This window comes from Aphelocoma coerulescens, chromosome 3 (assembly GCF_041296385.1).
Source record: "Aphelocoma coerulescens isolate FSJ_1873_10779 chromosome 3, UR_Acoe_1.0, whole genome shotgun sequence".
Classification (NCBI taxonomy): Eukaryota; Metazoa; Chordata; class Aves; order Passeriformes; family Corvidae; genus Aphelocoma; species Aphelocoma coerulescens.
The window spans coordinates 100,001,434-100,026,818 of record NC_091016.1 but is presented as its reverse complement, the minus strand read 5'-3'; the positions used below and the strand labels follow the sequence as shown (position 1 = coordinate 100,026,818).

At 37.4% G+C, this 25,385-nt stretch overlaps 1 protein-coding gene across 8 annotated transcripts in view; it reads right to left on the bottom strand.

Moving 5' to 3' along the window:
* Nucleotides 1–25,385, bottom strand: part of DST (dystonin) — a 291,637-nt gene that overhangs the window by 132,742 nt on the left and 133,510 nt on the right. For all 8 annotated transcript variants that reach the window (XM_069011406.1, XM_069011407.1, XM_069011403.1 and 5 more), the window contains 22 exons: nucleotides 17,462–17,574; nucleotides 17,220–17,326; nucleotides 16,578–16,697; nucleotides 16,154–16,249; nucleotides 15,947–16,074; nucleotides 12,912–13,005; nucleotides 12,427–12,581; nucleotides 11,130–11,592; nucleotides 10,915–11,043; nucleotides 10,645–10,722; nucleotides 10,369–10,530; nucleotides 10,172–10,276; nucleotides 8,414–8,509; nucleotides 6,975–7,100; nucleotides 6,463–6,615; nucleotides 6,055–6,209; nucleotides 5,757–5,883; nucleotides 4,550–4,733; nucleotides 3,504–3,661; nucleotides 2,990–3,168; nucleotides 2,653–2,791; nucleotides 1,641–1,834 (listed from right to left, as the gene is read on the bottom strand). In XM_069011406.1, coding sequence (XP_068867507.1) covers nucleotides 1,641–1,834; nucleotides 2,653–2,791; nucleotides 2,990–3,168; nucleotides 3,504–3,661; nucleotides 4,550–4,733; nucleotides 5,757–5,883; nucleotides 6,055–6,209; nucleotides 6,463–6,615; nucleotides 6,975–7,100; nucleotides 8,414–8,509; nucleotides 10,172–10,276; nucleotides 10,369–10,530; nucleotides 10,645–10,722; nucleotides 10,915–11,043; nucleotides 11,130–11,592; nucleotides 12,427–12,581; nucleotides 12,912–13,005; nucleotides 15,947–16,074; nucleotides 16,154–16,249; nucleotides 16,578–16,697; nucleotides 17,220–17,326; nucleotides 17,462–17,574 — 3,261 coding nt within the window. The remainder of the gene's footprint in view (nucleotides 1–1,640; nucleotides 1,835–2,652; nucleotides 2,792–2,989; nucleotides 3,169–3,503; nucleotides 3,662–4,549; nucleotides 4,734–5,756; nucleotides 5,884–6,054; nucleotides 6,210–6,462; nucleotides 6,616–6,974; nucleotides 7,101–8,413; nucleotides 8,510–10,171; nucleotides 10,277–10,368; nucleotides 10,531–10,644; nucleotides 10,723–10,914; nucleotides 11,044–11,129; nucleotides 11,593–12,426; nucleotides 12,582–12,911; nucleotides 13,006–15,946; nucleotides 16,075–16,153; nucleotides 16,250–16,577; nucleotides 16,698–17,219; nucleotides 17,327–17,461; nucleotides 17,575–25,385) is intronic.

The window sequence follows — 25,385 nt, the reverse complement described above, 5'->3', positions numbered from 1 at the left end:
TGGGTTCCTTCCAACTCAGGATATTCTATGAGTCTACTTAAAATATCATATAAATATGACCACTCAACACTGCAGAATAAACATACTAATTAAACAACCTTTTACAGTTTGATTTGGAATGAATACTTTGAACTGCTCTAGTGTTCTTCTTAAGATGCCAAAAGGAGACTAAAAAACAGCAAGGAAAGGAAATTTTATTGCTCAGGTTTCATACTTAGGCATGTTTCAAAGCTAATAACCATGAAAAAGGGAAAGAATCATGATAACTGTAGCCAATATTTGTACATACTTTTTGTGTAATGATCATCAGTGTCAAGCTTCTAGGAAGAAGCAGAGATAATATTTGCAGAAAGCAGCTTGTTTACAGCTCTGGGCTGCAGCTATCACAATCTGTCCTATTTACACCAGAAGCCGCTATGTATTAGCAATCATTTTTCAGCATTTTCTGTTCAGGATACAGTCCTGGGAGGAGAGCATGTAGTTCATACTTACTCTCTTGAAGAAATAAGGACACTTCAGTATCTCATAAAACTACTGTTTAATCATTTAAATTCTGCCACATTTACACTGACGAAAAATCAGAGGTGGAACTTAAGCTAGCCATTCTGCGGCCAGCTTTGAGTGAGTCACCTTTTGCCCATCTTCCTTCTAACTTCCAGCAATGTTAAATAGACACAACTAAACTAGTTAATTACAAGTGAATAACTTCAATATTGCACCCAAATGTATGTTCACCCCTTAGAAAGGGAGGACAAAAATGCCACAGGTGGTTGTGTGAACTTTTCCATCAACAGCACTATCTTCAATGCTCTTGTTCAGGCTTTCTATAATGACAAACTAAAGTATGTTTTAAAGGAAACAGATTCAGACTGTACAGTAGAGAATTCCTCAACTTGCCCATACTTTTTCTTTCAGTCTCCTTTACATACAGGAAATAGAACTGTAGAGGCTGAAGAAAAAAAGCATTTCCAGGAATGCCATATATGGACATGTCCTTCAGAAATATGGGTGGGTATGTTCTGCTGTATCTGCACATCTGTGCAGGCATGTGCACTTGAGCAAATTTTTTCAGTATCAACCTGACAGTAAAGGGCTGAATTTAGAGCACTATCTCTATTGCATATTTAAAAAAAATAAAAGGCACTTCACCCAAAAGTTATTGCACCAAAATTATCACAGAAGTCAGTGGAAGCTAAGAACTTCCAGACTCAACACTTGAGTAATTAAAAGCAAATTAACATGAACCCAATCATAACCGATGAATCAGCTCATCAATTTAGCCCATCAGAACTAATTATGTGGAGAAACAGATGGTATTTCCATATGACTGCCTGCCATTTCTGCAGGCTTGTTTTTTTTAAAGAAAAAAGAAATTTATCTTTACTGTGAACCAGTAAGTAGTAAGTTTCTGTATCTTGTTCATCTTTTGGAGCTTAATAGTCACAGACATTTCTAGTGGAAAAGTAAGGCAATGTTGTCAACTGCACAACAAAGGTCTTCATCCCAGCACATTCCAAAAACAGTTCAGAAAACTATTCAGAACTGTTTTAACATTAATTTCTGATTGTTTTTCCTCAGAAATTAAAAAAAAACAAACAGTATAAAACATGAACAGATTATAATAAAAAAATCATACAAACCTATTTTCAATTTGAGAATGAACATTTTGCCACCTCTCAGCCAACTGATCAACTTTTTCTTTATGCCAGTCAAAGTCAAGATCACGTTCCTTGTGCATTTTAAACATCTGATCACTGATCATCTTTGCCTTCTGCAGTTCATCCTCTAAGGCATGGAATGTTTGTCGTTTCTCATCTACTTCAGATCTCCATTGCTAGTAGGCCATAAATGAAAAGTTTTAAATAACTCCTAAATTATGATGCTATTTTATAAATTAATATTTTACCTGAGTAAAATGTATAAATGAATCAATCAAAAATGTTTTAATTAATATTTTACTTCTGCTTGCTCAAATACTCAAGTAGCACCGGAATGGGTGTGAAGCAATAAACCGCAAATAATTCAAGTAACAGCAATCCCCACAACACATAGATCAAAACACAGACATCAAATGAACACACTCACCTTGTAAACTACAGCTTTCAAAACAAATTATTGGGCAGATCCCAATCATCATCCCAAGCAAAAAAGCATTACTTATAATTTGCAATATCAAAATGAGTTATATACAGCAAACAAAAAACACCAAACTTCAATCTTTCAAATTTCTCAAAGATATCTGCCAAACTTCCTAAGAAACCCTGATTAGCACACCAAAGCAGTAGCAAGAATGTTACTGTGGTCAAATTTACATAACATAATATATGTTTATGTTACCTCAAGTATATGCTACCTTCTGAAGAGAAAGAAAATCTTACTGCAGCATTAACAAGTGCCACTTTTGGAAGTTCAGATACTTCAACACATTTTGCAACAGCAGGAACATGCTTTCAAAATACCCAAATCCCAGTACTCCAAAGCTGCCACTTTTTTCTGAAATGTTAATCCTAATACCTCCTAAAACTAAATACACAAGCCAATGTTTGATACACTATAGAGTGTAGCATAACCAAATCAGGTGTTACAAGACAGATGGTTTTTGTCTTTTTTTTTTTTTTACTTGCCCAGGAAAAGGCATCTACCAGCTCTTACCTTTAATGTACCCATCAGATTTTCAATATTGTTTTTGTCAGCCGTTACTGCCTCTTCTTCACACAACTTAGTTTCATATTGTTTTACTAATGATTCTGCTGTTTGGGTGTTCGTCAGCACCAAATTTATAGTTTTTAATCTGAAAAAGAGTGATCCCCTGTTAACTGAACCATCAATACCAACACTCAACAGCCTTCTCATGTCACAGGGTACCCCCTTTATACAATGTTAAAATACTAATTCCCTTTTCCTTGATCAGTATTATTCATACAAATAGTTTTAATTTAAGAAAAAACTGTAAACTAAAACATGTGATGGAAGACAGCCTAGTACTTACTTATCTATGAAAATGGAAGACATGGAGTAAACTTGGTTCATGTTTTGAATGACAACATTGAGCTCAGAGCGTAAAGTAGGGACTGAAGGCGAACCAGCAGCTTGACTGAAAAACTCTTCACACTTATCTGTGATGACTCCCAAGTCATCCTTTAATCGATCCAGTTCTTTCTTCAGTTTCTGTAAAATGAAAGGTGATTGATAGTGCTTTTATCCTCCCCCAACCTGATATATATTCTACATATCACTATGAGTACAGATCTGCCCTCCTTTGCTTTTTTGATGTGGACAATGTTGAAAAAAATTAAAGAGAAATACATGTGTAATAGGGAAACTAATGGAGTTGCCATTGATCAGTGTATTTTTTCTCATAAACACAAGCTAAATTTTTTACTTCTCTTTTTAAGGTACACTGCAACCTTCCTGCACTGCAAACCTTACACTTAAAAGTCTGGATATGTTTGTTTTGTAAATAAAACTTTTCCTAGGTAAAACAGACTTTCTCAAAGGCTCACCTCTTGCTCTGAAATCCTGAGCACATTTTCATGTACATCATCCCTTTCCATTGGCGTCCGGATCTGCCGTATTAACCGCTCCTCACAACTCTCCAGTCGTAGTCTGATATTCCTGACTTCAGAGATGTACAGATTGTAAATAGATTCTTCCTGCTCCTCTGTTGAAAGAATTAAGGCACATGTTAGCCAGCAAAGTCATCATGTCATTTGCACCACAACTTCTCACACTTTATAAAGGCATTGCTCTACAGGTCTTTTCATGACTGGCCAAAATGCCATCAATTTCCATTGAAATTTTGGTTATAAGGCAAATTTTAGGAACTCTTAAATTTTTTTTTTATTTAATCATCTCCTCACACATGAAAAATTACTGTCTGTCATCATTCGGCACAGGCAAAGGCAGTACCTCTATGGAGACATTGCTATACTCAGTGGTATCAGGCACATTAAATCCTCGCTTTCAGGTGCACAGGGCACCACGTCTTTCTTGGAAGTGAACTATGCTAATGAAATAATCAGCTTTACACTACTGTATTTCTTTTAAGTCATCAACTACTCAACAGTAAATCAGAAGAGATATTTTAAGCTTTCCATTCTCACTGTATTAAAATTACAGTTAAGAGAGCAGTAACTACAGGCATCCTGTGGAGCTAGGAAAATAGCTAGGACATTTTCCTTGCCTTAACAGGGTGAAAAAAGTTCTAATTCTGTTATGAACTCGACAAAGTAACCAAGTTGTTTTTCCAGCATTCAAAAACAAGAAACACAGGACTAAGCAGTGAGATGTAACACACATATTAAATTCTTAGGTGTAAATTTTTTGTAGCATTCTGTATATTATGTAACACATCAGTATTTTTACATAGCTCAATATATACAAACTCTAAAAAAATTAAGAGCTTCTATACAATGCAATTGCATTGTTAAAATGACTGTTCAAAAGAACACAGGCAGTAACAATATCAACATGATAAAAGAGATCTTAAGATCAAGAACAAAATCTCTCTCATAAGGGCATCTTTCTACTGTTCTAAGCTAAGTTTTACCTCTTTCTGCAGACTTAAGAAGCTCTTGATAGTATTGCTTGCAAACATTAACTTCCCTTTCCAGCTGTGCTGTATCAGAGCTTGTAAAGATTTTGGACTCCTGGCTGTCTTCCACAAAATCATCAAAGCGGGACTGTAAATTGCTTAGAACCTGCTGATGTTCACCTGGCAGCATTGTCTTTATCTGAAATAGATTATAGACCCAAAGCACAGTCAGCAATGGTGCATCACTCACACAGTTCCTGTAATGCTTTTTATCGAAAAGCAATACTGATCAAATACTAAGATGGTAAAGTTAAAGAATTGAGGTTCTGAAAGCTTACTGTTCCTTAGCTGTAAGTCCACTTGGCAGCTGATAATTGACACTCAACATAAAATCCTTTTCAATCTTTCAGATCAGGAATGGGCTGTGTTAAGCCAACCCTACATCAGACTTCATTTCTCCCATCTAATGCCATGCAGCAACAAACAACAGCAAGGACAAGTAAGGACACTTCAAGAATTATCTCAGATTCCTCTTTCCAACAGTAAGAGTGATAAATTAGGTGGGAAAGTGTCATTTTGGGTATTGCAAATATTATTTGTAACAGTTTGTGACGTCACACAGTTTTAGCCAGAAAGAATCATAATTTGATCTATATCACTATTCCATTTCTGACAAATTGGGCCTAACTAGCTATTTAAAATTTCAAGTTACAGATACATATAAGAACGAAAAAATGCATTATGAGGAATGAGTTATCAGCTGCCTTCACCTTCAAAGACTAAATGTTGCTTCACAGTTGTTCCATTGCTATTAAAAAGATGCAGTTATGGTTGTTATGAGGAAATAATGGGGGTTTTCAGGAAGATAAACCTTAGCCAGATGAAGTTAATCTCTCCAGATATTTTCAACATAGATACAGAAGGAGTGTCTATTGCAGAACAAAATTCAGAATTTAGTCACTGTTCATTGCTTTTAAGAGGTCTCTGCTGACAACAGGAGACCTGGCTGCAGGTAGTTTTCCATTGCTCTGCTCCTCATCCAACTGTAGCTGTATAAAGACTGCTTGGAGCAAGGCAGATCATTCCACACCAGTACCCAGCACTGGCCACTGCTGCCAGCTACTCCCAGGAAGATGTGGATTGCTGCAAATCACTGATTATACATTCCTGAGAAGTGCATCCTATGGCTTCCCAGTGAATGCTTCCTAGTCATAACACTTACCGAGGCAACATTGCCAGCCCGAACAGCTTCAATTTCATTTGTCAGGTAATGCCAGGACACCACACTCTTCATGTTTACATGTGACTCATGCCAAAGGGCCAGAACATTCTGAAATTGCTGTTCAATTCTGAAACAAAAAAAAAATCCAACTTCAGATCAGAGTAAAAACGTGAAAACAAAAAAAGAAAAACAAACAAACAAACAAACCAAAAAACCCCAACTGTGAGATATTCTTTTAACCCAAGCTTCATGTAAGTGGATTTTAATAGAAAAATACGTTGTTTTACTTTGTCCCTACCTGTTGGCTGTATCTATTGCTTCTTTGTTTGGTGGAGGAACTGTAAAGCATACAGATGGAACCATGGCCTCATTACCACTTGGGCTAATGACCTTCCATTTAGCACGATGGGAGTTGTTTGCTAACACACACTCATCATCTTTGTAAATAGTTATCTAGTATTAACAGAAAAGCAGAATAACTTGATGAGCCAAGCATTACAAAATAATTGTACAAAGCACTTCTGCAAATGCTGTCAACAAATAAGCAACAGAACAACAAAACCAATGTTCCAACCCAAGGATTTGGTCTTGTTTACTAGGGTGGAAGAAATTTACAGCCCAGCTTTCTCCAGGAACACGGTAATTAATGAAACTTTAGCTGAATTCTTACATCTGTAATTGGTTTGAGGAAATGTTAGTTTCTAACCTCAATTTGTCTATAGTCACAGATGGCTTTAATTGGAATGGATGTTTTGAGTACACAGTCAGGGTTCCTTGGCTTCAGCTGAATTATTGCCTTTGCTCTTCCCACAAGGCCTGCTACTGTGCTCTTATACTGCAAGAGTTGTTCTTTTTCTTCCTAGAACAGTTAAGAAAAGAATGCGTCATAAGAGATGTCCAGAATACAGTACTGCTTCTTTGATCCTGTTACCCTTTTTTCCCCCTGACTCCTTCTACTGTGTTTCCTAAAAGTAACACGTTTTACAAAAACAAAGTATCTTTCTGAAGCCACTGTCTTCCCACATCTGGTATTGTAAATATAAATAAATAAAACTGTATTTGAAAGTTATGAAAAATAGTCATTTATTTATAAGTTCTGAAAAATCAACAGTTTTTCCTTCACTTTAAAGGAATAATATTAACACATATTCTACTATAACCTACACCTTTCTTGTTTTATTGTAACTCCTGCTAATAGGATCCTACCATAGATCTTACCATAGACTCCTGGACAAGGTCTTCCAGCCTATGTAGACTGCTTGATCTATCACAACTGTATTTTCGGTATATGGTATCTTTTAAATTCTTCAAATATTCCATGGCTTCTTTGGCATCGCTGAAAAACTAGGATGAAATAATTATCTGGGTTATTTTTAAACAACTTTAAAAATACAGAATCAGCCACAATGAAGTTTTGAAGTGCTGTCTTTTAAGGCAACCTCTTCTCGTTGCTCGAAGTGACCACTCTACCACACTCAACCACTCATGAACTCATGCCTGCCTAAATGTACTCTTCAAAAAGGCACACACTGTAACACCAGTTATTCTCGGTACAAGCTACATGCAAAATTAATTCTGCAGTTATTGAACCTACAGTTAATGACCATTCCTGTAATGAAAAAATTTTATTAAGTCAATCTTGCTTTCCTTGGAATTTCAATTACTTTCATATAGAAAGCACAGACAAAGCCTACAAATTGTAGAAACTAGGTGCAAAGTCCAGGCAGCACAGCTGGGGCAAACATTTTGTGCAGGAAGAAAAATGAGCTGCCACACTTGGCAGTTCTGCAAGGGTATCTGCATGCCCAAACAAGGGTCCTGGTTAGGCATGATTGGGAAGGGAAATCCCATTCTATCCCTTAAGCCTCATTTCTTAAATCAAGAATTCCAGTTTCTTCCCCCTATCATAGGAGCTCAAATTGCTTTGTCTTCTCCAGTGTCCCTTCCCTAACTTTGGGTTCTCACCCTTCTCAGTCCAAAGGCATCTCAAGCCTTCATCACCTCCCTTTCTCTTCAACCACGCAACCCAGAAGACACTAAGGTTCATCTTAATCATTTAAATGTTTTAAATGAGTGCATTTTAAAACAAACAAACAAAACCAACAAAAAAACTCCTCTGTCTATCCAGCTCATGCAAGTAACTGCATCATTTGCTGAGTACGTGAATGGGTGACAATGAGATAATCAGATGGGTGCTTCATTGGATGTGTCTGCTGTCAGGGTGTTCTCTGCTCTGTTTATTATTAATGCTGCACATTCCATTTGCTTTGAGTAGTCCTGGAATAATCATCTAGAATATGTTCTCCCGTGGCCATCACTAACCCCCCCTCCATGCTGCATCAGCCGCAGAAGCTCTGTTGACAGCAGTCGTGCACGACAGGGAGAGAACAAGGTTTCATTCTCAGAGTCTCGACTTGCAGCTGCAACACTGAAAAAAATCTCAGGCCAGATTTTCATCTGCTGTGAACTGATATAACTGTAGTGAAGAAACAGAGTTGTGGCAACACTGTGGGAGCATGGCTTATCATCTAATGATTGTACAAGACAAATGTCAATTCTACAGTTACTATGAGAGAACAACTAGCACTTTTGGTGAAACTTTTTGACTATGGATGAAACTTAAAACATTTCATATTTTGATTGATTTACTTTCTTACCTCAAAATATGCAGCATTTTCTCTCAAATGTTGTTCAACACAGTGGCAGAGCTGAAGAATCCAGCTCCATTGTGTCTGCATTGCAGCTCGATAGGCCTTTAAGGAAAGGAGATGTATTTTACAAATGGAAATTAAAATTAAAACTTGCATACCTTTACAGAATTTAGAAAACACAAAAGGAATGTGGCAAATACAAACAGGTAAATCTGATCACTTCACCCTGGAAAACCGAGCTGCAGTAAAGAAAATTCCAATTAGATGTAAGAAAGAAACCCTGCCACTACAGCATAGTCAAACATAACAAAACTTGCCCAGAGGGGCTGTGAAATCGCCGTCCTGTGGCCTGGTCAGATTTTGGCAAGAAAAATCCCTGCCAGAGCTTCCAGCAAGAGCTGGAGTACAACTCCTGACGTTCCTCCAGTCTAAGCTCATCTACAACTCTGTGTCCCTATTTACTCGGTCAAAATAGTCGGAGTCTTGCCTGGATACAATTCGTACATTACAGTCGCACTGAATACACGATTAAGAACCCCCCAGGCCTGTGGGTGACACCCGATTTTGTGCAGGAATCGCGCAGAGCGCGGGACCCCCGAGGAGCCGCGCCGCACGCGGCCTCGCCAGCAGGGGGCGCTCCTGCCCTTGGGAAATCACCCCGAATCCCGGGGTTTCAATCCCTGCCATTCCCAGCTCAAAACTGTTTGTCCATTGCCTTCCAGGAATTTAAAATTGATGCATTAATGCATGTATTGTTCTGTAGAAAAGTTTTTTTTTTAAAGGATATTTTTTATAAATATCCCAGTATAGCACTAGTGCAGTCAGCATAACCTGCACAGTCACTGTCACTGCGATGGCCTGCATTCATAACATGCATCCTTAGTGTATTTATACACCACACCAATTAGAACAGCCTATACTTTTAAAGAATATAATTGCCCACATTACATAAAATGCCATGTATTATTCAAAGTACATGTCATGAGAAGGAAGGAAGGGAGGAGTTTTCTTCATGTTTCCCATTTTTGCAGACGTAAACTCGCAGAGTTGAGGAACAATAAAAATACATTCCCTCTGACTTTTTCATTCTTCTATAATAAATTAGCTTTTTATTGTTTCAGTCTTTACCACCCACTGTCTGTATCTACTCTTTTCTTGAAGGTCTACAAGGAAAAGTGTTTTACATTCTCCTTTGAAAACCTGTTATGACCCTACAACAGGTACAATAAATTTTCTGTAAATTGCTTACCTATAACATAGAGCTAGATTCAAGCCTGAAGTAAATCACATCACCCAGACTGATTTTTAACATCCAAACAAGTTTCATAATTCACTGACAAATAAGTTATGAAACCAACCCTAAATCATAATAGGAACCTGCACATACAGTAAGTGATGAGAAAAGCCCTTACTGAAACTTCTTTCAATCCAACAGGGCAGAAACCACATAAGGAATGTTCTGTGCCCTCAGTCTTTCAATGCAATTTGTATCAACAAGTCTAGAAGTTAACTGCACAACCAGAAACATTTAGATTTCATCTAAGCAATCCAAGGTGTAACCATAACTTTATGAAAGTGTTTTTACTTTTTGGAAACTGGAAGATGAACACAACAGGGATGCTGAAGAGGAAATTTTAAAAGGCCCCTTTATTTAGAGTCTTGTTCAATTTTCTCTAAGTTTGCGCTTCCCTTCTTTTCCCCCAAAACTCCGCTCTTTTAAATCCCAAAACTTTGCCTGTTTTGGTGCTGGTTTTACTAACTTACCTCAATGGTTAGCCGGGCTGGGTGGTTTTCAAGAAGCAATTGCTCAGCTATTTCTTGTACTGATTTTATAACTTCTTCTTTTTCATCAAGTTCTCTCATTAATTCCTTTTTTCAGACAAAAAAAAAAGTTTTAGAACTCTCTCTAATTATTAAAGATTACTTAATAATTCCCTCTGGATTATACTAGCAATACATACTGCATGGTATTCCTTTTTTCTTGCTATATTGGGATTTCTTTCACTCCAGTCATATGCAACCTCTTCCTCTTCTTTTTCATTCAGCCATATCAACTCTCTAGTAGCACGAGACACAAAATTGTGAAGAGTATCTAGATGCCTTTCCTGATTTCTTGATGTGTTCTTTATCAAAAGGAAATGAAAAAGATTTACAAGAATCAGAATTTAAAGCTCATCCCTTATCAGAAATTATGCACACTGAAAAGCTGAACATGGAAGAGGTATGACTAAACTTACCAAGAGTTTTGAGTACTGACTCTCCAGTTTGTGCAGTTTTTCTGCATAACTGAGTTTAAGAGGGGCAGTCATTTGGATCTGTATTTAGTATATGAGATCAAAAGACAATAAAAAGGTTAGATATGTTAAACCATTCTGATTTCATCATAAGTCATGTAGAGATCAGGAATAAAGGTAAGACTATGAAACCCAAACACAATTCTAAAATTCAACATTAGTTTATGGGTCACCCAGTAAGAAAGCAATCAAATAAAGAAGATGGTGCAGTACCTCACTGATTTTGGCTTCTTTAAGGCTGGATTCAAATTCCTCAATAGCTTTGTGGACATTTTTGTGATTTTCTAAATGGCTTTCAACACTTGGCAAATCTGAACCCCATTCTGCTCTATCAAGTTGAACCTTACAAACAGGAAGAAAAGATTAGCCATGATGTACAAAAAGTAAACATAATAATTAAAAGTGGACTGTTTCTGCAAAGATTCTACCTGCATTTCTTCCACCCAGCTCAGTAGGTCCTGGACAAATTTCATGTTCACCTCTTCTTCTGTTAAATTCTGATCCACAAAAGCTGATTTCATAAGAGGTTTTCTGATTTGCATCAGTTTGAGTGTTTGCAGAGCCCCACTGTCTACTCCTGTCACATAGCTCTGAATTAACCGTGGTGGGATGCCTGGTGGATAAGTGGGAGTGATGGTTGGTGTCAGTCTGGAAGTAAGACCTGATGAAAGGCCAGATGTCAAACTGGAAGAAGTCAAAGTAGGTGTTAAACCTTGGGTCATTGCAGCATTTAATTCAGGGGTTAGGTTTGTTGTAAATCCTGAGTTTAAGCTCTCGGTTATTCCTGATATCATCAGCTTTGTCTGCTCTGTGGTCAGTGTGTGCCCCTTGCTGTACACAGAAGAACATTCAGTCCGTATGGCCATCAGTTCATCACGAAGTTTTGCAACTCTGTTAAAATAAAATTTAAAAAAAAACCCCAATGAATGCTTATGATTAAGGTTTATCATGATCAACTGAATAGTGATACGAACTCACATAATCTCTTACACTTTAGTTGCGCTTAAATATTTATAAATAAGTATTTCTATCAGAAAGTACAGGGTATGTCAGCTTATAGTTCTATACAGATAATAAATGCAGAAATCAGGCAATGACTGAAAAAATGCTATGGGCACTAACATGCACTATACACAATTCCAGGGAACAATCAGCAAACCAGAAATCTTACAAGATACTACATGTAGATCAAACACCTGCAGTTCACTGCCAAGGAGTTATGCGCTTCATCTCAACCAGTCCAGGAAGAATCCCAAAAAAATATCGAAGCCAGTTCTTCATAAAACTGAATTATGCAGATTAAATGCTTCTTTCTGCCAACACTGTACACACTACTGCACATAACCTAATATGTTACCCCACTTATTACCTGTTAATACACCTACAGCTGTCACCAGAAATCTTGCCTCCATTTAAAAAATCAAAGTTAGTAAATTGTAAACGTATTTTATGTGCAATAAAGCAAGCTAACATCTTTACACAAAGATATCCAGTAAGCATTAAACACTAAGGCATGTTCAGGGAGTTTACTTCATTTCCATAAGTGAGTACAAATAGCTCCTGCTGTCTTCAACATTTGTGGGCAATGTACCCATTGGAATACCTGATATTTGCATGCCCAGTGACAGACCACGAAGTTTATGCATAAAGAACTGAAAATTTGGTCCATAATGGGAATCCATATTTGGGACATTTATCTATTCACAGAAACGTACTGTAAAGTACCTTTGAACAAGTTGGTCTGCTTGATAGTATTTTCCATCAATAAGAATTTGGGCATCAATCACTTGCTGGCGGAGAAGATTCTCAGATTCAAGAAGATACCCAGCTATCTCTGCTTCATGTTGGAACTGGAGCCCCGACTCCAATCGCTTGGTGTCCTTAATAAATAAGAGAAAGTCATAAGCCTTACAGCTAAAGCAAAGAGACATCAGCTCTAAGAATTCCTTTTCTTTTCTAAAAACTTATTTTGATCTTGAAACAATTGTAAAGCATTTTATCTAACTACAGACAAAAAAAAAAAACAAACAGTAACAGAACTCACTCTAGGCAACTTGTGGTATTTTCTTGAAGAAACGCTACCTTAACAGTCCAATGAAAATAAAAGTAGCAGCTATTAAGGTTGCCCTCATAAATCCTTAAGATTTTGTTTGCCATTCTACTTCTATAAGTCTGTGAAAACAGACAACTAGAATCACTGACTGACTTACAGACTGCAGAGCATTCCGGGCAAGTATCAGTTTGTCCTCACAGCTCCGGCTGTCCCGCTGAATTCTGTTCGCAATTTGCTGCAGCATTTCCAACCTAGGTGATGCCAAAGCATTTCAGGAAAATAAACAAGTACTATGTTATTTATATTTACAATCATGTTGCATGACTTTAAAAACAAACTAATTAATCAACAGCATCTAACACAAAGCACAAATGCATATGCCAAGTTACCTGTTCCCTTCTAAGGTTCCATTACCAAAGCTTATACAAGATTTAATCCGTGTGGGACCACAATTAACAGAAAGGAAATTTTCATTAGAGTCAACGCTGGTTCGAGTACTAGTGCTGTTGCTGAACAGCGAATCACTGCTATGATAGCTGTAACTACTGCTATTCATTTTTACATCCAGAGCACAGTTCTTCTGGCTGTTTGCATTTGCTGAAAAATGAAGATAAAACTCCTGCAAAATGTACAGCTTCTAGGGATGAAATTCCACTACTGGCTTTTGAAACACCTAGACTCCTCCTTTATATAGGCTTCAGTACGCACATTTAAAACCCAGCAATTAATATTCTGCCAGCTCTTCAAAGGATTTTACCTGGGGCTATGTACGCTACCTTGCTTTTGGCTTCCCTACCTTGCACTAAAGCTTTGCAAGTACAGACTAGGCAGCAACAATGGGGCGTCTCTAGGAAACAGACACACCAAATATTTTATTTAAGTGTCACTAGATAACTATAAACCAAATAAGAACTAAAAGAACTCTTTGCAGTGTTTCTCAGACTCTTCAGTGGAAAGCTTCAAAAGAGAGTGAAGAGAGAAATCCACGCTCAACAGTAGAATACAAGTAACCTTCAGGCTGTGCTCCTTTCCTTCAAATAGAACTGCACAATAAAACTGGGGGAGTATCATGGTTAATCAGCTTGTAACAATATAATCTGGGACACCTATACACCATCCAACCTATACACCATCCAACCTACCATCATTCCTCCACTGTCCAAGCATGCATCTTCACTAACCGTCCTGTCCCACTACACTGTCCGCCTGAAAATTTCCCTTCATCTTCTTCCACATTCACAGCCAATTGCTTCTAGCTATTTTGACCACAAAATAAGTAAGAAAAATCTGATCACTGCTCTTAAGTATACATTTCAACTCAGAATTTGGGATGGGGTGATTTTTTCAGTATTTCACCCCCTGCTTTTAGGATTCCTGAAGAACCACACCCATTCCATAAGATGACTGTTTACACAGAAGAGCTCGGCAAAGGCACAGACACACCCCTGCAGCAATGCCAAACTCTGCTAGCTTTGCAAACTAGAGCTCAGTTTGGCACCCTCCTCATTGACACCATATTAATTTTGACCCCATACACCAATCAGGCCACACATTGTCTGTTTGTGTCGATACTTCGAGATGTATTCACCAGACTTGCAGGCAAAGTTTTATTACTTACCAGATTTCAGTATTGGCTGAAGTCACATTTTTGCCACAATCAAATTTCACCCCAGCAGCTGTATCAACACCTCATAATGATAAGATGCACTGGTAACCAACGCAACAAACATGGATGATATTCTTGTGTCCACATCAATCAATACTTTTAACTTAGTGACTAAACCAGAATCACTTAAGGAAATTTTCTCTCTCTCATTTTACTGTGACCACGCCATGTAGTGACTATCACCATATGATCTGTCACTTTTAAGTCTGTTTACCCTTTCTTAAATATGGGAAGGAAGTTAAGTTCATGTTTGTTTATCTGTGCTCAGCCCATATGAACAAAATAGAAATAAACTAATGTCATTTACACACATTCTCAACAAAGATAATCCAGCTTTCTGCAAGTATGAACAGAATTTCTATTGCTGAAGCCAGACACTTTGCTTTTGGCAGGTTGGGACAGATTAACCTACAAGATCTAGCAGGCTGTATTTCTGCTGCTGCTTTTCAGTGTTGTGCTCTGCTTAAGAGGGAAACCCAGTATTGTGTGGAAAACTTTGTATTCCTCTATAGGAACTTGTCAACAGTAAGGTGTGTGAATCAGCACCTCCTACTGAATCTGCCATTTCAGTCATGCCCTTGATTTTGTAAGCATGACATGTTTAATCAACTCTGACTGTCTTTGGGATGTCCTGACTGAAATCTCTCTTGCTGAGGACTTCCTATACAACAGCCTGGATTCTTCACACCTAGTGTCAGAGAGCTAGGTCATCCTGTTGACACCAGGAAGTCAGCAACAAGATTCTCTAGAAAGTGATTCCGATCTTAGGTGTCTCCTTTGGATGCATAAAGTAAAGCAGAATGAATCCAGATCCAGGTGTCTATATCTACCCACAGGTAAAAGCCCCAAAAATCATTTAAGAGGGTTTTTTAATTAATGAATGGATAGCACCTGTGTCTCCCACAGAACTTAAAAAGACATACCATTAAAAAATGCTCTCAGACCGCATCACAACTTTAATTATGCTCAGTATGTTATCAGTGAGGTACAGAAGTGTCACACAGCCTACTATCACAGAAGGCTACTATGCCTTTGCACATCTAAACACTTGGTGTGCTCTTGAGTACCACTAACTAAACACTTGGTGTGCTCTTGAGTACCACTAACTTTTTAAACAACCTCTACACAGGATGTCATCCTACAGTGCTGTGCACCAAGAAAAATACACATTTCATGTAAAGAATGAGGATGGTGCTCATACGAAATCAAGCTGAAATGAGACAGTGAAATGCTATAAACCCAGCTTTGACTAACTGCACAAAGGAAGTGGTTATATATGCACATAAATGCTTTGATGATCTGAGGCACAGATGCTGCTCATCACAACCTCCGAGACCACCAAAGTTGTTTCTGTCTGGACCTGCCTCAAGCAGGTAGAGAACTTCAGACCTTGAACAAAGGCAGAAATACTTGATCTAGAAAAATAATATGGACATTATCATAGAAAAAGATATTTACAAATTTCAATATGGGTTAAAGCAACAGAAAATATATTAACAAAGCCTGTCATATATTCACTAGCATACCTCTCCACTTCAGGCCGAAGGGTCTTCTCTCTTTCCAGCATGGCAATAATCAGCTTTCCCCACTCTTTTTCTATATCATTTGGATGGTAGCCTTGAGAAAGTTTGATGCGTCCAAATTCTATCCAGACCTTAACAGTTCATATGTACTTGTTATTTTAAGTCACAGAAAAGGAACTTCTACACATTTCAATGCATGTTAAAACTTACCTCTAGCAGTTTATATAGATGTTTAATTTTTGATTTATCTGTCTCCTTCGGTGGAATTTCTGTTTCTTTAAACTGTAAATATTGATTATAAAGTGCCTACAGAAACAAGAAAAATAACATCGACTTTTACTTACAGCAAATATAATTTTAGCCTCCAAACCCTCTCCTAATATACTTCACAAGCTTATCTTTATACTGTTCTACTAGAGTTCTACAAAAAACAATCAGTGACAAGCTAAAGTTTTCCTTTTGATTGTTCATATGCTAGCAATGTATTGACTATACTTTGAAAAGGTTAAGGAGTAGTACTGTTCTACAGCTGACTTGATTTATAAATCAACAAGCACGTCATTTGTTCAAGTATGCTTTGAGTCAATAAGATAAAGTGTAATTCCAACAAGGTGTTTAAACCACCACACCTCACCTTCAATTCCACAGGATTGTTGGGAAATGTTCTGTCAGACATTATCGTCACATGGTGTCTGATCCATTGCATGAGGTAGTTCACCATATTCTGATACTCAACCCATTTGACTTCAACATCCTGACAAAGCAAAATCCAGATTACAGAAGAGATTAAAATCATCTAAAAGCTCTTTTTTGCTTCAGCTTTGAAGGCTGAAGTCTTCACACATAAATAAAATGGATTTTTGAAATCCTACAATTCTGAAACAATATTAATTTGTTCTTTAGAGATCAGTTCAAGTTTCCAAATATATGATTTCAGTCTTCAGTTTTGGTCCCAAATAATTCTACTGAAAACAAAATATTTTCTAGATTAGTAAATTTCAAACTGGCGTAATTTATACATCCACAACTGAAAAACAAGAACTTTGACTCAATCTATCTCCAACTTCAGGCACATTGTTTACAGTTAAGCTCTTAGCACAAACATTTTCATGTCCATGGTATGAAATAGCTAAGACTCTAAAATCTCAGCCTAGAAAAACCATGTCAAAGAAAAGTGTGACAACAGTCCTATGGAAGACCTAGCTAACATTCTGGATCTGAAATGCAGAATTTCATTAATGTAGCTCACACACTGCACGAGTGGTCTTCTACTTACATTTGCACTGATGCCTTCACCACCTTCTGGTACTTTGGGAAATGCATCATAAAGTGATGACACATAAGTTATTACTGACTTCTCATCAGGTGAGGAAACATCGACATCTAAAAGAGCAAGACAGAACAGTGCTTTATCACAGAGTTGTAAGAATGCCCACAAATATGCTACAACCTGCAGGCAGATTGGATTTTATTTTAGTGTTGGGGGTTTTGCAACAGAGCCATCTGCAGCTCTCTTACCTTCAGGATCCAGAAGTCTGGCAACACCAAGTTTTTCTGCTACAAAAAAAGCATGTTCTAAATTTGCAAGGTTGCTTTGAACAGCAACGGTACTCATGTCTATCAGGTCCGGCCTGTCAAATAAAAACAGCAACACTTGGTTACAACTCATTACCAGTTTTAAATAAACTGTACTGGTAAATCAAACCATGAGCACGGATGGAGACAGCAACAGTTTTCATTAAAAAAGGATTTCACTAAAATCGGGTGAACAAGCTGAGACCACTGCTAATTGAGAAGCACAAGCAGAAGAAAACTGTAACATTCAGTTCTTCATCTACAAACTAGTTTCCAGCCATCCCTTACATACACCTCTGTTTTCTTAAGCATATTTATTAATTTGCATTGACATGGTATTACAACACCTTGTCCTTTTACTGCCCTTGAGGGGATTAAATTCATTTTTGTCTTTTACGGAAGGGAATTAATTTCTACTACTTTCACAAGTTTTCAGTCATTCTGCATCAAATTCTTCAGCACATGTCAGAAGCCACATAGTAACAAAGTTTAGCCACAAAAACATCCCTTCAATCTTTTCCTGATGAGCTTTAAAGGTCTTCTTCAAATGCATTGAAGCCCTGCTTTCAGATACACATTGGTGCCACTTTTATAGGTAACTCTCAGCCCCATGCACTTAAACCTCCACACCTTCATCCTGCTAAACTCCATTTCCAGCCACAATAAGCATGTTTTAATGGAATTATTGTCTTAAGCCAATCTTGCCTATAAATATTTTTAAGGCCCGTAAGTATTATCCTATACCAATCCTGTACCAGCATCACTACTTTAATGTTTTAAATTAATGTAAAACTTCAAAACTAATATTGTGCTTTACGTTTTCTATGTAGGAGTTGGCTTTTAGGTCTCGTGATTGTCATTGTGTTACTCCTTCCCTCTTTCAGCACTTGGAATCCTCACAGCCATCCACCAAAAAGAAATAAGGGATTTTCAAACAGGCTGAGCAAAAGCTCATCTCACTGAAGTCAACTAGAGCCACAAGGGTCTGAAACCTTTGCTACTGAAATCCTACACTACTGAAAACCAGACTCACCATGAAAAAAACCTAAAACAAAACCCCAAAAGAAAAAAAAAAAATGGCATACAACTTTTAGCAAACAATTCAGTTCTTAAATTTTCTCATTTTTGTTTCCAGAGAAACTATCTTCTTAATTTTACCAAGTAGAAGTTTTAAATAATTGCAACACATAGAAATAAAACTGTTAAATGCCATTGTTCAAAATGAATGTTAACATTTCATTTGGCTACACCCCAAATTCTCTTGATAACAAAATTGTATTAACTTCGGGAAACTCAATACAATCTCGTCTTTGAACTAACTACAAGGACACTGTAAATAAATTCTATTTCTTTTAAGCCATTTAGAATCACTGTGTTCCTTGTGCTCTTTTGAAGAGAAGTCTACAAGACAGATAATAACACTACACCCATTATGCCTTGAAAGAACATTTAATTAATAATAAAACACAAGCGGTGCAATATAATCCTCCTAAGGCAGCGGGGCTTTCCACTTCCAATGTGCTTAGTGGGAGCATGATCAAGCTCACGCTGTTCTTCTCTGAATTCCAGTGCAACGAAAACAATGCAGGGAAACCAATATCAGCCGTTACTCTCAGCAGCACAGAAAATCCATGAAAAATAAAAGACAATACTAGAAAAGAAAACTGAGCACCGCCATCTCCCATTTCCTTAATGGACATGGTATGAGTAATAAAGATTGCTTTAACAGCAGTTTTGACAAGAGAATCAGGTTCTTGTAAGCGTAACACTGTTGCTTTGGTTATTTTGTTCCTCCTGCCTTCCTTACATTTGTTTCACACTTGATAAAAATGTCCCAAGAATAATCATTTCTACTGCCTGTTCAATCGCCAGCTCTCAGAACATGAAAGGACAAGTTGTCAAAGCCTTGACTATTCCCAGAAAAAAAGCTGCAGAGACACTGACACAATAATCTCCTTAGAATAAAGGTTTCACTGAGATGAAGAAGAGGTAACATTGTTCTCACTGCAATACAGGTAACGAAATAAGTAAAAACAACTGCTCTTGCATAACACATCATTTTACATCAGTGCTGTGGCTTCGGCACCCAGCTGAAGCAGAGCCTACACTGTGAGATGCCTCTCCACCTTTTAAATATACTTTCCCATCCCACAACTCCTACCAGCACTGGGTTATAGTACAGTTTCACTTTAAGAACAAGGGAAAATTGCAATGAATACTGCCATTTTCAGTTAATTATACACTTAGCACATAGTAAACTGACATAGATTAACTGGTCTGTATTTATCTAAAGTCTTGGTCTACAAGAAAATACTACAGAAGATGGCATTCATGTCTGTCTTGACAGTGCTTGCCTTTGGCTTTTTAAATCAGATGAAGGCTCCACAGCTGACTGAGAACAAGTCCACTGATGGTTTATGAAAGAGAAAAGACAAGAATTATCACTTGAATGCAAAAGCACCTGGCACCAGCCACAGCAAGAGCATGCTGCCTGGTGATCCCTCTGTGGATCACCCTTTCCTCTTCAGAAGTAGTAGAGGGATATGTTGCAAAGCCACAGCAAAAGGAGTTTACCTCACAGAGCTCAGTAAAGGACTTTTTTTAGCCTGAGAAAAATGCATTCAAAAAACATGGCTGAGGAAATCACTGATTGCCATACTGCTCCCTTTGTTTAAATATTGGGGATTTTTTGCAATTTTAAATAGAAATAAATGCCATTTTTACATGCTGTAAGCTTTCAGAGATATCTGTCCACTAACTGGAAAAAATAATAATAGCTGTTGAAATTGCAGCTGTGATGAGTATCCTCCAATATTGATTTAATTGCCATAGTTGAAGTAAACACTAGATTTAAAAGCATCGTTCATCATGGAAACATTTTTTTTTAAGGCTATAGAGAAAAAACATGAGTTTTGTAGAAGCTATTTTTCATGTATTATAAATATATTTTATATCCATTTGCATAGTTTTATGCATAACCAAGAACAAATTAAATTAAATGCCCTTTAAGTAACATACAATGACTCTACCTTCTGTCATAATATTGTGAGTCATCTTATGGTAGATTTTTCAGCAAGCTGGGGCCTTGCCATGAAAACACACATAAACATCCCAAACACCAGTTGAGTTGGAACATTCCATGCAAAGAAGATGCTTCTGCTGCAGCCACACCTAAGTCAAGGGTTTGGCTTCTACATTGAGAGTCATTAATCATTTAATTTATTAAAAGACTGGTGCCTGCCATTTGTAATCTTAGTGTAGGTGTTAGAAATTAGATACAATTTGTATCAGAAGTGATGGGGGAAAAAAGTGTAATTAATACTGCCTTAATTAGGAAGCTGACAAAATTATAATAAATTCAAGAAAACAATACCACAAAGAGAAGGAAGAGAACGGTATCTGAAGAACAGCAGATATTTCTGGTCTGCAAAGAGTCCTTGAAATCAAAGAGTGCATAATAACTAATGTAAGGTACATGTAGATTTTCTCATTGCCAGAGGTTAGTACCCAGCAAAACAGTTTAAGATCCAAACTAGCAGCTTAAATATTTGCCCATTAAAATAAAACACTAGATTTGAAGGGGACTTGATATCTCAAAACAGAAGAAGATGTTTAACTCAACTTTATATTTCCTAGTTGATGAAGAAATCACTTCCTTCTCCTCACTGTTCCAGGATGACAGTTGCTCAAGTTACAGCAATGTTTATCTTTACTAAAACATATATACATCAGAGTAATATTCCACATGAAAATACTGTTAATGCCTTCAGAAGGCTGAGAAGCTTGAAGTTATTTACATGAACCATCTAAACTGTTTAATCTCCAACTCTTTTTTCAGTCAAAACTCTGCATGCTACCTGAGTAATACCTGACATTAAAGGATATTTCATTCTTGGCTTATATTTAGTTGAAACAGTAACACAGAGAGTTTCAAGCAGAACTCTGAGAAAACCATAACTGAAGATGCAGAGTGAAGTGTATCACATCACTACAGTCCAATTAGTTTTTCCACTGTTGTAATTAGAAAACGCTTAAAGAAGTTAAACAATTTTTTTTCACTGTTCACAGAAAAATGAAAAGGACGGGTGCCAGAAAGACTCATGCATTTTTTAGGGATGGAAGGATTACTAGAACAAATGAAAGACCATGCCAGAACACACAGTCATAAAACAATTTTTTTTAAAATACCAAGAATGGAGCAACTTCTGAAACAGACAGGATTAAACATATACTTCAGGGCAGAGCACAAGCACTATATTATCATCTATTCTAGAGACTCTAGTTAATAATAGAAACATTGCAGAGAAAGGAATTAAAAAATAATAGATTTTCATGTAAAACAGAAATTTTAGCTCTATCTTCAAATATGCATCTCCTGTTACTCTCCCAGGAACTCTGCAAATGAGATGATGAAGTAAAGTCTAGTATTTAACCTATAAAATTAGGCCTACCATTTATCATATCTCCTAACATAGTTTCAAAAATACCAAAGTGTTTACACCAGTTTATGCATAGAGTCAATGTTTTGGAACTCACTAAAGAATTTTTCCCCACATCAGGTACAAATCTAAGTCTTGTTCAAAACAGCTTGTCAAAGAACCTGCTTCAGAAAGACTGAGTCAACAGCACAATGAGAATGATGGCTGGACTTCAACTAACACGTACTGTTCTTTGTGCCCCACACACTTTTATTGATTCCCCATGTTTGCAGTGCTCTGCACATAGTTCTGACCAGGACTAATCACAGTGTCAGAGGTACCCTTTGCTAATACATATGCCTACCACATTTTCCTGATTTTTTTTCAGGGATAGTCTGATCATTTAGAGAAGAGGAAGAGGAGAGTTTCTGCTTAAAAATGGCAAGGAGGTATGAGTTCATGGCATTGATCTCATCCAGCACCAGAATCAAGGACCACAAGGTTCTGTAGCAGGATCCTTGGTGTCAAAAACCCCATGCTGAGGAAAAGACATAAAATGTCGACTCTGAGTCAACACTATCTTCCATTATACCCTGGACCTCCCCCTCATTCAGAAGCCCTCGATTCACACATGACATGGTGATAAAAAAATTACCCCAAAGCATCAAACCACTGGGTGGAGCTGAGCTGTGATGTCACTGAAGTTAGGCAACACTTCAGAATTCAGAGAAAATCAAAGATTTCAATTGGAAAACTGTCATTATAGAAAGCTTTATCCTTACAACTGTGATAAAACAAAAAGCATGCTGCTGCATACAGCTCTGCTTATTGTTTGTTCAAGTATGTGGCAAAAACTTTTCTAAAACTCCACAGGTCACCAGCCTCAAATTACATACTGTGTTAATGCATTTCATATGATCATTATGCCTTGTATCCTCTTTTTGGTTTTGTCCTCTTCTGTTGGTATGACAGGAATGCCTGCACTACACATGATTTTATGTATCTCTATAGATTTCACTCAGTGCCTCTGTAAAGATGAACAATAATGCCGTTTTACTCCCTTGGGAACTGAAAAACTTTCATGTGATCTGAACTCTTCAGCTCTCCTTTGCTTATTTTTTCATAGTTTTTCATTTAGATTTTCAGATATGATGAATAAATCTGAAAAAAACTATTGCAATAGATAGTATAACAAGGGCACACTATTTACATTTCCTGTCTGTTCTTCAGACATCTCAACATATCAAGATTTCCAACAGAAAAAGAATGAATGCTTTAACTGCACTTAAAATAAAGAAAGCAAAAGCTGTCAGGTGCCCTAACATTAATTTAGCCCACAACAACATACAGAGCTAATTCAGGTAATTCCTTCTTTGAGCATGCCTTTGATTTGACAAGAACTGGATTTAATAAACCTACTGAAGCCGCCTGTCCCACTTTTGTTAGCACTGAAAAACGTTACCTGTAACTTGCTGTACCAAGTGATTTAGATAAAAACACAATTGTGGTATTGCAGTATCAAAGATCTTTTAGTTAAATGCGGAGTTCATCTTTAGCCATGCAAAACAAACCCTAATCACAACTTGGCAGTAAGTTTGCAATGCTGGTTTCAAACTCAGTACACACATGAAGGAAACTAGAAAGGATCTGTTAGTCTTTTCAGTAGCTTTAAAAACAGATTTTACACTCTCTTAGTACTAAGAGCTGTTTCCATCATTACAAAACCAGAAATGGTACAGCAACTTTGGCAATTTTTGGCTATGATAAAATTTAAATAGGAATGAGGCTCATAGCTGTTAACCTCAACCCACACCATGCAATCCACAAAAATAAGCACAAATAATGTACCTTGAACTGCTGAATACCAAAGAGACAAGGAAGAAACCCAACCAAATTATTTTTCTGTTCTGCATCCTGAGAATACTCCCTCCAGACCACAGCAGTGGCTGCTTGACAGAATGGCTTCCCAGTGGGATGAGTACAGCTACCGACAAGGAAGAAGGGGTGAGGTACTGTAATGAGTTCAAACAATTTCCCAAAGGCTCATTGTGCCATCCTGTCTTGGAGGCAACCATTTCTCCATGTGCCACAAATTTGCCAAAGGCATTCCTTGAGGATCAAGACCTTTCCCCGTGTGATTTATCGTGGGCACATATGCCCCCACTGCTCAGACACCATATCCTTTTAGGTAAAGATTTCTGACAGCCTTAGGTGTCCTGGTCTTTGCCAATCCAAGAGTACAAAACACGTTAAACCCGAATTAAAAAACCTGGCCTTTCAACGCAAAGCTTTACTTTAAGCTTTATTCCCATTAAAATGACAAGATAAAAGCTTTGATTTAATCCCAAGATTTTTTTTTCCCCCTCAGTTACTGCAAAAAGAAAACTGCTATTCAGCTGCTACTTAGCAGTAGGATCCAGCATAACATACACAGAGATCACTTTAAGTCCAGGTCTGAAATTAATCAACCCAACTGACTGGAAGTCTTCCATCTAATACCCACTAAGGCTAACCACCACCACAACACAAGATGTTACAATTGCAGGCACGCTTCCGGTACTATTTTAATACAGCCTTTACCAAGTGCCATCACAGAATTCTTCTGAGTGCATCCAATTAAACTCCAGGTTAGGTAACTTGCTCTTTGTAAATCCATTAGAAATATACTCAGGCAAGTAATATTAAAAGCATGTCTGCTTGTCAATGTTTTTAAGCATCCTAAATGCAGTTTATGTTTTCCCAAACTGCCAATTCTTAATGCCAAGTTTGTTTATTCTACACAATCAAACCTGTTGAAAACAGTAAGAACCACACAATGAGGTGGGTGGAAAGGGGGTGCAAACTGAAATTTTCTGTGTGTTAAAGCTGGGTTACAATGAAGTACAAGTCAAAAAACAGCAAGCCAAAACTAGCAGACCCAACTAATCTCTTTATTTAAAACATATCCCCTAGCATTTTAAGGCTTGACACTGTGTAATATTTAGTTTCTTTCTCATTCATTCCCCGAGGGCGTTTAACGTGTTTCTGCAAATTGAGGCGTTACCATCCCTCCCCTTAAGGAATGTATTCAAGTCAGTACCTGAGCAGTTGCAACATGTTTTAACATCAGAGGGATGCCACATGCATCGCCGGCCAGGAGCTTAGTGTTCAACCAACTGTACATACACAGCAAATCATCCTGGGTCAGGTTGAAATGGCTTGTTCCAAACCAGAACAGTTATTTAGCAGGCAGCAATCTAGCTTGCTCCCTGCTATACCCACATTCAGAAAAACATCCGCTTCATAATTCTGAAAGCATACTGAGTTATGGTAGCAATATTTCAAAAGAAAAGCACTGTGACTCTGGAAAGTTTGTCTCTCTCACTTTATCTAGCATTTATGGACATGTTCCATAATGCTGCTTCCTCTGGGAACAAACTGCAGCTTCTATTCCTCTTCCTCCCACGTGA